We start from the raw sequence: 10327 nt of genomic DNA, 5'->3' as shown, positions 1-10327 counted from the left end.
TCTGTTCCCAAATATAAGTCTTTTTAGAGATTTCAACAAGTGACTACATACGGAGCAAAATGAATGAATCTACACTCCAAAATATGTCTATATACATTCGTATATTGTAGTCCATTTAAAATGTCTAAAAGGTCTTATATTTAGAAACAGAGGGAGTAGTATTTTGACACCTTAGAGTAGGCAAAATGCGGGAATATGATAGGCATGTAGGTGGTAAACGGAGGGTATAAAACACATCAATTTTCGAAACTAATGTGTTCGGTTCACAGGAATTGGAGAACACATTAATTTAATACACATAGTAAGTTGAATTCTCTTTCAAATTGAGTTCAAAGTTTTTTTTTCACTTTTATTTTGCTTCATTCTTTTGAAGCAAACGGACTTTTTTTTATAAGCAAAATGAAGCAAACGGATGAATCCTGTTTCCTATGATGAACCATGAACCAAAAGCCCACACAGAATGGGCCATGAGCCCATGAGTTACTCTCACACTGTCTAGCGACGCCAAACCTTATCGGAGAAGAACGGCGACGCGACGGCGCTGGAGCCGGCGGCCGCTCCCAACCCACAGCGTGCCGAGGGGACCGAGACGCCCAGGACAAGGTGCATCAGTGGAGCGCCCACCCTTCCCTGCGTGGCGGGCTTCAGCGCAGAGCTTATTTTCGGCGCCGTTGCCGTCCTCGCCAAGCAGCTCCGGTTGCGAACCCCGCGTCCGCCGCCGCTGGGCCTTGCTGCGCGGTGGGAGAGAAGTTCGCTGCTTGGCCGTGCCGTCGCCGCCGCGGGGCTTCGGGGTCGCGCCTCTGCAGCCGACTTGTAAGCGTTCTCTGTTCTCCTCCTCCCTCGCTTGCACTTGAATCGTCAACTGTAACGGCTGCTTTGCATTTGGGAGATTAGTGGTGGCTAATCAAAGCCGACCGTCTGATCAGATCCATGATCTAGAGTTCAGGATCGTTTTGCAACGCGGGCGTTAGGGTGAGGCCAGTGCGTGTTAGTGTTGCAGTCATGTGACCTACAGCTGTTTGATGAAATGCTTAAGCTAGACGCGATGGTTACAAATGTGCTTTCTCCCATGACTGTTCTAACTATTTCTGCCTCGGATACTTGCATTTACTCGCTTAGTGAAACACTTCAGTGCCTCGGTTCTACTGTGGCCAGTGTGCATTGCTTCAGTGCCAAAGTATGCGTCATATTCAGTTTCTGTTAGCTGCTTATTTCGATATGCTGTTACATCAATAGTGGAAGTCATTTAGTAACGTATAATGTGCAGGGCTTGTGTTGTATATATGTATGGTTTGGCCTCTTGTTTCTTGCAGCATTGCTTATAGTCACTCAGAGAACAAATTGGTCCCCTTTGCAGATTCTGCGATCAGGTTTTGCACTTGTGGCTGTTTAGACACCTATGATCCTGTAAATAATGCGGGGAAAGCTTTGGGTCAGATTTGCCCCCTTCCTTTCGAAGCGTTATGTCTCTTCCTCATCATCACCATCATGCTCGGCAATCCAACCGTGGTTCTTTGTTGGCCTAGGTAACCCTGGTGAGAAGTACCAATCCACCAGACACAATGTAAGTTCTGCTTCTCATCTTCTGTTCAAAATTCAGGTGGCTCAGCTTTATTGTCATAATGCATTTGTGTTATTTCACCTTGCAGGTTGGGTTTGATATGATAGATGCATTTGCAGAGTCTCAGAACATATCCCTGACCAAAAATCACTTCAAAGCACTATTTGGCGAAGGTTTCACTCCTTCCATATGCTCCCAGAAATAACATTCCTCTTTACTTTTCGGGTAATTGATGCTCTGTTTTCAAGTACAAAGGGTTGAATTGAATTGAAGGTGCTTTCATTTCTATTGATGCAGGGATGGTTGATGGCGTCCCTGTTTTGCTTGCCAAGCCTCAAACATATATAAATCTCAGCGGGGAATCTGTAAGGAACACTTTTGAAAGATTTGTCTTTATGATTTCTACCTTGCTATACATTTTCCTTTCCATGCACGCAATTCATTGTAACTGGCCTGACAGTGAACTGTGATGACTTGTTAAATGCTTGTGATCCTGACACCCCTACCTTTCTTTCTTCTTACAGGCTGGTGCACTTGCTGCCTATTATAAGCTTCCACTCCACCGTGTCGTAGTGGTACGTGTTTATGATCCAATCTTCCTTGGTGACACCTTAGATTGGCTAACTGAGTTCTTTGCTGTATGAGTTTCAGGCATATGATGACACAGACCTGCCATGTGGAGTTCTTCGTTTACAACCTAAAGGAGGATATGGGCGTCACAATGGGTCAGTAAACCTTACATTTATGTGCTTTGTGAAAGAGTTCTATTTGTGTGTCAAAAGTTTACAAAGGGAAAACCTTGTATTTCTGTGTTGTGTTTAAATACATAAATAGAAAAGCAGTAGCTCTGGAATTTATCAGGTTATTAAGTTTTCAAGATTGTGATGTTCGTACTTGGACCTATCCTGCCTGTGTGCCCTTAGGGGGTACCTGTCTCGTTGAGCTGGTAAACAATATGGTGCTTACCTTTGATAAAGCATATGGCAGCTTTTCTTCCGTTCTGTAGCTCATTACTCCAGCAACTACATTTCTTGTTTGTTGTTGTATTCCTGCATGCACCTTTTTTTTTACATCTCAACATGATCCTTACTTGTTTTACTTGCCAGTTCACATAGCCTGTGATGTCTAGTCAGTTACTGAAAAACAAAATCTTCTGAACATGAGCACACTCTTTAATCAGTATGATAGAATAAAATGTTCTATCTTTAAATTATTTTATGTGTGTGAGCAGACCATTAGTCTCTCAAATCTATCTGATTTCTGTAGACAAGGTGTCCATTTGATCTTGACAGGAAATAATTACCTTGTTAGTTTATCAGGTTGAAGAGTGTGATATACCATTTTCGCAAGAACCGAGAATTTGGCCGATTAAGGATTGGTAGGTTTGACAACTGCAGGATTCAGGTTTCCTTTTCCTTTTCTGTACTAAAATTTAACGTTTGAAGTAGGGATTGGACGTCCACCTGGTCAGATGGATCCCAAAGCTTTTGTGCTTCAGAAGTTCAACAAGACTGGTCGTGAACTGGTATAAAATCTCCATTGCTATTACCCTTGTGTTCTAGTTTAAGGTTATGCTTATTCTTATTATCCAATTTTAATTCTCGTGTAGTTCTTAATGAATTAATTTAGAAACACCTTCTTTTGTTCTATTGTTGGATGATTGTGTTCGTTAACTAGGATAAGTGTGACCAAACATTAAGGAGTCCAACACCCTTGGCTATATAAGCAAGCTCTGTGTTCTAATGACTTTAATCTATTTCAGTTAATTTTTAGCATATTTCTGCATGCTCCCTGCAAACCAAAAATAATCTAGGCTCCATTAGATAGTATGACGAGGGAGTATTTTCTGCGACAAAACAACTTCATTATATGATTTTGTTATGGATAAACTAGATATGCATCGAGATATGGTGTGTCAAACTGAAAACAATCTTACAGACTGAGGTGTATTCCACAACCTGAAGATATCCAAAGGACCACTCAAGTGTTCCTTCCACATAGTAGAAAGATAATAAACAAAAATCTGTTTTAAATTGCGGACGACAACCGGGCACTTATGTTTATTTTTGTGTGTGTGCATCTTTTGCTCTGAACCTAGATTGATTCAGCCATAAAAGAGGGTGCTGACATCCTGAAGATGGTGGTGAGCAAGGGTTTGACAGAGGCAGCAAGAGTGGCGAACGTGGATCAGAAGTACAAGCATCTGGTATCACATGACCAGCAGCTGTTGTAAAGGTGACTACGAACCGCTCCTCTAGATAAATGGTCATGCATGCTGTGCTCTTCCAGTATTATCTAGTCGGAATGCGGAATTGACTCTACTTAGTAGGAGGTGGCACCAATTTATTTGTTTTATGGCATATCGATATTTCTTCTAATATTTCATTGGTTATGCCGAGCAATAAGCTAACATGTATGCATGTATGTCCAATAGTACACGCTTGACTATTCAGATATTGTGACCCGATGTCTATGGCATCGCTGTGAACAGCAGCTTCTTTAATTTTCCACATCAGTATCTTACCAAAAAAGAAAATCATGTTCCACAACAATGTCCGATTACATCAATTGAAGCAGAGGCTGGAATATCCCCCTTTTAAAAACAATGCCCAATTACATGATCAAATTTCAACGTCCTTAATATTAATGAAAACACACAATAGCATATGACAACTTTTTCAGCGATTTGCTTCTAGAATTGCGTCCATGACCTTCTTGAGCGAATGCTCCTGAACAACAATATCGGAGTGTGTGGCATTAGCAATCTCCACGAACTTGAAGGGTATGTTAGCTTCTTGTTGCCTACTTAGCTCCTTCACAAACGCAAGCACGCTAAACAAATTCATGGTCCCATCTCCATCGCCGTATACCTTCTTGGGAGCCATGTCGAAGTTACCATCCCGGTACACCACCTGCTCCGGCGTTTTGACACCAACGCCGTTGAGGTATGTAGTTGGCACCATCGGTGGGTCAATTCTCAGCTTCATCGAAAGCACTCGTTTCACGACCTCGGTGTTCAAACCGAGTGCTGGGAGGAGGTCCTTGTAGTCATATGCCGAGTAGTTCTTGTGTTTGGTGATCACAATTGGCCTGTGACCAAATGCCATGGGAGATGGGAGGGATAAAAGGGTGCTTGCAAAGGTTCTCCACATTTGCCGCAGAAGCAGCGGCGGAACCGATGGGACGAGGAAGGACGGTCCCGAGGCGAGGCTCGTGAGCACCCCCAGAAAACCTTCCGGAGGTGTGGGTGATACGAGGACCAGGTGCTTGATGAATTTCTTCCTCCATGGCATGGGAGTCGAGTTGATGAACCCGAGGATGACCTTGCCACCAAAGCTGTGCGCAACGAGGATGACCGGCTTGTTTTGATTCTTCTCGCTCGCACGCTCCACCAGGTCCTTGACACGAGCAAAATAGTCGGAGTACACCTGAGATGGTTGCCCTGGCAGCGGCGGAGCGTGCCGTGGGTCATAGGGAGCTCCGAAAAGGGTATCTCCGTCGCGATACCCAAGCAACTCAAGCTCTTCGCGGACCCTTGCCAGACAAGTTGGGATACGGCTCCTGAACACCACGAATGCAACGCAAAGATCATCAGTTTCCAGATCCAGACCTCTAACAGTGGAGGAAGAAAACGTCATCCGTGCATATGTATGCACTACAGAGTTTTCAGCCGTGCATATGTATGCACTACCTGTAACAAATCCAACGGACGGAGTGCTTGGACATAGTGTGTACTTACGAATCGTTCTTGGAGGTGAACCCGTGGGCGGAGCCGAAGTCCGGCACGCGGGTCTCGACGCCGGGCAAGTTCCGGTAGTCGTTGAGGACGGGGTCATAGACGAGGCGCATCTGCTCCTCGAAGCACGGCACGTAGTCCTGCCGGACCAGGTCCGTCGTGTTTTTCCACAGCGGGAACCACCCCTTCCCCTTGAGCTCGCCGCAGCGGGGCAACGACGGCGCGTAGGTGTTGGCCAGCCACGCCTCCAGGTTGGGGCAAGTGAAACCAGGGATCAAGATTACCGGGTGGTAGAGCTCGGCGTCATAGCCTCCTGCGCCACAACGATGGATGAGGCAGATGAGGAAGGTGAGTAGCGCTACAAGATCAGCAGACGGCGAGACAATCGCCATCAGACAATACGGTGGTGCGCTACACAAGCGAGTGCCAACATCGATCTATTGGATGCTCGGCTTTATATAGATTACTAGTGGTAATTAATCATCTTTAATGTTTGGAAAGTTTTTAATATTTGCCTAAAATTACGTCTGGGTAGGTAAGACTATAGAAGGCAGTACTTCAACGTTAAGACTTGCCTCCTCATCCAAACGAGGAAGTAAATTAAGGAGTACTAATGGAGAACAATAAAGAAGGAAAAAAAATTATGGTTAGAGGGACTGTGGTATCCGAGCCCACCAGGACTAATCCAGGATTTCCGGCGAAGCGTATTCAGTGGAAGGAGACGTTCCCGTCGATGACGAGGTGCCTACGGTGACTCCGTAAATTTCAAGGTAATATGCCGGCTCAGTCTTTCGGAGGTGTTCATAGGGGTAGGGTGTGCGTGTGTGCGTTCATATGGTTGAGTGTATGCGTGTGTATATGAGCGCTTGCATCTGTACTGTGTTCAAAAAAATAATGTAAATTGCAGTTGCAACACACTCCCTCTATTTCGAATCAATTGTCATTTCAATTTTTTACGTACTAAGTAAAACTTGTTCCAAGTCAATTTTGTATAAGTTTGTCCAGGTTTATAAAAACAATATACACCAACGTCTATGAAACCAAATTACTCACATAAGATCCATCATGAAATATACGTTCACATTATATTTATCTAGTCTTCTAGATATTGATTCTCATAAGTATGATGTATTTTCATTTTATGTTAGTTGTATAATATTATAGATCAAAAATTAAGGTGAAACGACTTCCTAGCGGCCGTTGCAGCGAGCGATCTAATCCAACGCAACTAATCAGCCAACAAGTCTTTCCATCAAGGCCCATCACGTGAGACTTTCAGCGCACACACATGCAAAGGCTAGGTAAGGCAAGAGGGAGGCGGACCCACCCAAATCAACAGTAATCACCGCCCCTTTGATTTTCAGGGGGCGCCTCTAATTAATTGCCCCTAATTAATCCACATAGTTAAGTTACTTTCCAAATTGAAGCCTGTTGGAAAACGAGTGTTGGAACGCTGGCGCGCCACATAAGTGTTACACGTGTGGCACGAACACATGGCAACTCCGAACGTTTCTTATGCCACGTTTAATGATGTGAGGATGGCAATTTTAATTGTCAAGCATGTCAACTTTCTGTTTAGAAGCAAGTTTCTTTTTTTTCTTTTTTAGATGACAATTTTAGTTGTAAAAAACATCAGGTCCAGATTGTTTCATGCCACGCGTGTGGCATTTATCATTTGGGAAAATTAATCAATTAAGATCTTACCTTTGTGAGTTCGACCATACAATGTACCTTTTTATTTCAATTAATATCAATTTTTTACTAATTATTGTAATTGCACAAAATCTATTTTTTTACGAAAAGAGCGCATCTATTATAAAGATTCACCGAAAATACAAAGCACCTCAATCATCATAAAAACTACATCGAGGTCTATGGACCACGGAACGACCATTGCCGCTGCCAAAACAAGCAGGTGACGAGCCACTGTCACCGCTCCCATACCGTAGCCGGCCTGACCATGTCGATAACAGTCGGGAAGTCTTCCTGCAAAAAAGAAAAGTTATGTGGACGATTCACTAAGTTTAGACGATTAATATTTGGAGAGACAATTTAATCCCTTGGGAATATGGACTCCCTTGAAGTGGGTTATGATCTCCTGCTCCATGCCTGATTATTCATTCAATATGATACACAAAGTACACGCAGGAGTGGTGCTTATAGGATCATATGTTTATATGAGGTAAGTGTACATGCGTATATATTTGAGCATATTTTTTAAATACAACGCTAATTGCAAGTAGCATGCATGGATACGTTGAGGAGCGTGTGAGTGTTATTTTCTGACGAAGACATTTGCCACGGAACAGTAAACGCTTGGTGACACTGATTCTGGCTGGGTTTCTGCCAACAAAAAGATGTCAATAGCCGCCGAACGTTCGAGATGGTGCATGACAATTGTGAACGTTTTCTATGACAAATTCTTCACATACACATGGAAGCTTCTTACCAGAGAATTTTTCCGTGAAATTTGTCGTGTTCGCATGAAAGAATTGCCATTCTCCCAGCGCATAAATCGCCGCCAAAAACATTCATTGCACCCCAGAGAGCTTTCGCTGAATATTACCGGAAAAAAGGAAGGCATTTAGCCGATGTGCATCTGCATGGCTGTGAACAGCTACTTCAATCCATTGATACAACGACGCGAGTCCAGCTAAGATTGCTGAATGATATAATCACCTTAATTCCTGATATTGTTTCCGCTCAGTATGCAATTTACAACGGGCAGCTGTGCCCAATTTCACTTACCTTTAGGAAATCTTCACAATATGTTGATAATATTCCACATTGACATCTTTCCCAAAGAATAATATTCTACAATAGTATCAAATTACACCAATCGGTGCAGAGACCGGTATGGTCCGCATTTCGAATCAAAAAATAATTCACAATTCATAGTGAGATTGGAAATCTTTAATATGAAGAGAAACAGAAATAACATATGATGACTCCTCAGCGATTTGCTTCTAGAATTTCATACATGATCTTCTTGAGCGAATGCTCCTGAACAACAATGTCAGAGTGTGTAGCATTAACAATCTTGACGAACTTAAAGGGTATGTTAGCCTGTTGTTGTCTACGCAAATCATTCACGAGAGCAAGAACGCCAACCAAATTCATAACCCCATCTCCATCGCCATATACGTTTTTGGGAGCCACATCAAAGTTACCATCCCAATATATTGCCTGCTCAGGCGTTTGCACGCCGACGCCGTTGAGGTATGTTGTTGGCACCATCGGTGCATCAACTCTCAGCTTCGCCGAAAGCACTCGTTCCACGACCTCAGTGTTCAAACCGATTGCCGCAAGCAAGTCCTTGTAGTCATACGCCGAGTAGTTCTTGTTTTTGGTGATCACGAGCGGCATGTGACCAAAAACCGGGGAAGATGGGAGGAATAAAAGGGCACTCGCGAAGGTTCTCCACATCGGCCGCAAACCCAAGCGCGGAATTGTCGGGACAACAAGGGGTTTCGGTCCTGAGGCGGGGTTCGTGAGCGCCTCCATAAAGCCTCCCGAAAGTGCAGGCGATATCAGGACCAGGTGCTTGATGAATTTCTTCCTCCATGTTATGGGAGTCCAGTTAATGAACTTGAGGGTGGCCATGCCACCAAAGCTGTGTGCGACGAGGATGACCGGTTTGTCCTGGTTCTTCTCGCTTGCGTGCTCCACCAAAACCTTGAAACGGGCAAAGTAGTCCGAAAACACTTGAGATGGCTGGCCTGGCAGTGGCGGAGCATGCCGTGGGTCATAGGGAGCTCCGAAAAGGGTATCTTCATCACGATAGCCAAGCAACTCAAGCTCTTCGAGGACCCTTGTCATGCAAAATCCCTTACGGCTCCTGAACACCATAAATGCAATGTAAAACATCAGTTCCCAAATCCACAACTCCATACGTTGGGGACAAAAGCATTCGACGTACTAGAGATTTTTCCTAAAGGTCATAATGTATACACCGCGTGCAAAATTTGCAATGTAGATCAGTAGACACATCAACGGGTAGTAGGAAGCCCACAGATGGATTACTTGTTACATAGTGTGTACTTACGAATCGAGGTTCTTTGAGGTGAATCCATGGGCGGAGCCGAAGTCTGGCACATGCGTCTCGACACCGGGTAGGTTCCGGTAGTCTTTGAGGGTGGAGTCATAGGCGAGTTGCATCTGCTCCTCGAAGCACGACATGTAGTTGTGGCGGACCAGGTCAGATGTGTTGTTCCACAACGGGAACCACCCCTTCCCCTTGAGCGCACCGCAGCGGGGCAGTGACGGCACGTAGGCATCGGTCAGGCGCGCCTCCAGGTTGGGGCAACTGATACCTGGGATCAAGATTATTGGGTTGTAGACCCCGACATCATATCCCGCGTCGCAACAATGGAGGAGGCAGATGAGAAAGGTGAGGAGTGCTAGAAGATCAGTAGATGGCGAGACAATCGCCATCAAACGATGCGATGATGTGCTACACAAGTGAGTGCCATTATCTATTGGACGCTCGACCTTATATAGACTAGTAACCATTTTTAGTGTGTGGGAAGTTTTTAATATGTTTTTAATATGTGCCTAGGATTATATCTGGTTAGGTAACACTATAAAAGCTAGTGCTTCAAAGTTAGGACTTATCGCTTCATCCACATGAGGAAGTAAATTAATGTTAACATATTGAAGAACAATGTAAAGAAGGAACACAATTAAGAAATGAGCAAGAAGGAGAAATAATTAATGCAAGCAAATATTGTTATGTCTATTGCATTGGTTGTTTTGTTGATCTTCTTTGTGCTACTTTAGCTATGTTTATTTCTGTGGTCTCTCTGAAGCTGATAGATGGATCTTTTCCTTTGCTTATCTTTACTTTTAGTTAGAGTTTGTAACATAATGGTTTCTATTGATAGAAATCCAAGGGCGGGGCATCTTTTTTCAATTGTATGACGTGCATGTCGATTACAAGGTGCATGTGGTGACTTCGTCAATCTCAACACCTACTGGCTCATTCTCTTGCAGATGCTTTGTGTGTGTGTGTGTGTGTGTGTGTGTGTGTG

At 44.0% G+C, this 10327-nt stretch overlaps 3 protein-coding genes across 6 annotated transcripts; 1 reads left to right on the top strand and 2 right to left on the bottom strand.

The window, feature by feature from the left end:
- Positions 1-490: 490 nt before the first annotated feature.
- On the top strand, positions 491-4049 carry LOC119366310 (CRS2-like protein, chloroplastic). Of its 4 annotated transcripts, none has more exons than XM_037632021.1 (9): positions 491-813; positions 1358-1564; positions 1650-1734; positions 1859-1926; positions 2086-2136; positions 2213-2286; positions 2881-2939; positions 3007-3086; positions 3710-4049. In XM_037632021.1, exons 2-9 carry the CDS (start codon positions 1415-1417, stop codon positions 3776-3778), a joined length of 636 nt encoding a protein of 211 aa, XP_037487918.1. In that variant the 5' UTR covers positions 491-813; positions 1358-1414; the 3' UTR covers positions 3779-4049. The 4 variants fall into 4 exon arrangements, with proteins under 4 accessions (XP_037487918.1, XP_037487919.1, XP_037487916.1 ...); XM_037632022.1 differs by having other exon boundaries at positions 494-813; positions 3010-3086; XM_037632019.1 differs by having other exon boundaries at positions 499-813; positions 3660-4049.
- Positions 4050-4081: 32 nt separating this feature from the next.
- On the bottom strand, positions 4082-5711 carry LOC119366309 (lecithin-cholesterol acyltransferase-like 1). Its single transcript, XM_037632018.1, has 2 exons — positions 5301-5711; positions 4082-5122 (listed from the first exon to the last, which is right to left on the bottom strand). Exons 1-2 carry the CDS (start codon positions 5687-5689, stop codon positions 4240-4242), a joined length of 1272 nt encoding a protein of 423 aa, XP_037487915.1. The 5' UTR covers positions 5690-5711; the 3' UTR covers positions 4082-4239.
- Positions 5712-8216: 2505 nt separating this feature from the next.
- Positions 8217-9744, bottom strand: LOC119368812 (lecithin-cholesterol acyltransferase-like 1). The gene is made up of 2 exons (XM_037633963.1): positions 9343-9744; positions 8217-9135 (listed from the first exon to the last, which is right to left on the bottom strand). Exons 1-2 carry the CDS (start codon positions 9729-9731, stop codon positions 8250-8252), a joined length of 1275 nt encoding a protein of 424 aa, XP_037489860.1. The 5' UTR covers positions 9732-9744; the 3' UTR covers positions 8217-8249.
- Between the last annotated feature and the right edge of the window lie 583 nt (positions 9745-10327).

Source organism: Triticum dicoccoides, chromosome 2B (genome assembly GCF_002162155.2).
Source record: "Triticum dicoccoides isolate Atlit2015 ecotype Zavitan chromosome 2B, WEW_v2.0, whole genome shotgun sequence".
Lineage (NCBI taxonomy): Eukaryota > Viridiplantae > Streptophyta > Magnoliopsida > Poales > Poaceae > Triticum > Triticum dicoccoides.
This window is presented reverse-complemented; position numbering and strand designations above follow the sequence as displayed.

Excerpts from the sequence above, each read along its gene's own strand:
- LOC119368812 (XM_037633963.1), bottom strand. The coding sequence starts at position 9,731 with ATGGCGATTGTCTCGCCATCTACTGATCTTCTAGCACTCCTCACCTTT. Across the intron at positions 9,136-9,342 it reads ACCTCAAAGAACCTCGATTC|GAGCCGTAAGGGATTTTGCA; the intron begins GTAAGTACACAC and ends TATGGTGTTCAG.
- LOC119366309 (XM_037632018.1), bottom strand. The coding sequence starts at position 5,689 with ATGGCGATTGTCTCGCCGTCTGCTGATCTTGTAGCGCTACTCACCTTC. Across the intron at positions 5,123-5,300 it reads TTCACCTCCAAGAACGATTC|GAGCCGTATCCCAACTTGTC; the intron begins GTAAGTACACAC and ends CGTGGTGTTCAG.
- LOC119366310 (XM_037632019.1), top strand. The coding sequence starts at position 1,415 with ATGCGGGGAAAGCTTTGGGTCAGATTTGCCCCCTTCCTTTCGAAGCGT. Across the intron at positions 1,565-1,649 it reads ACCAATCCACCAGACACAAT|GTTGGGTTTGATATGATAGA; the intron begins GTAAGTTCTGCT and ends TTCACCTTGCAG. Across the intron at positions 1,735-1,858 it reads CAAAGCACTATTTGGCGAAG|GGATGGTTGATGGCGTCCCT; the intron begins GTTTCACTCCTT and ends CTATTGATGCAG.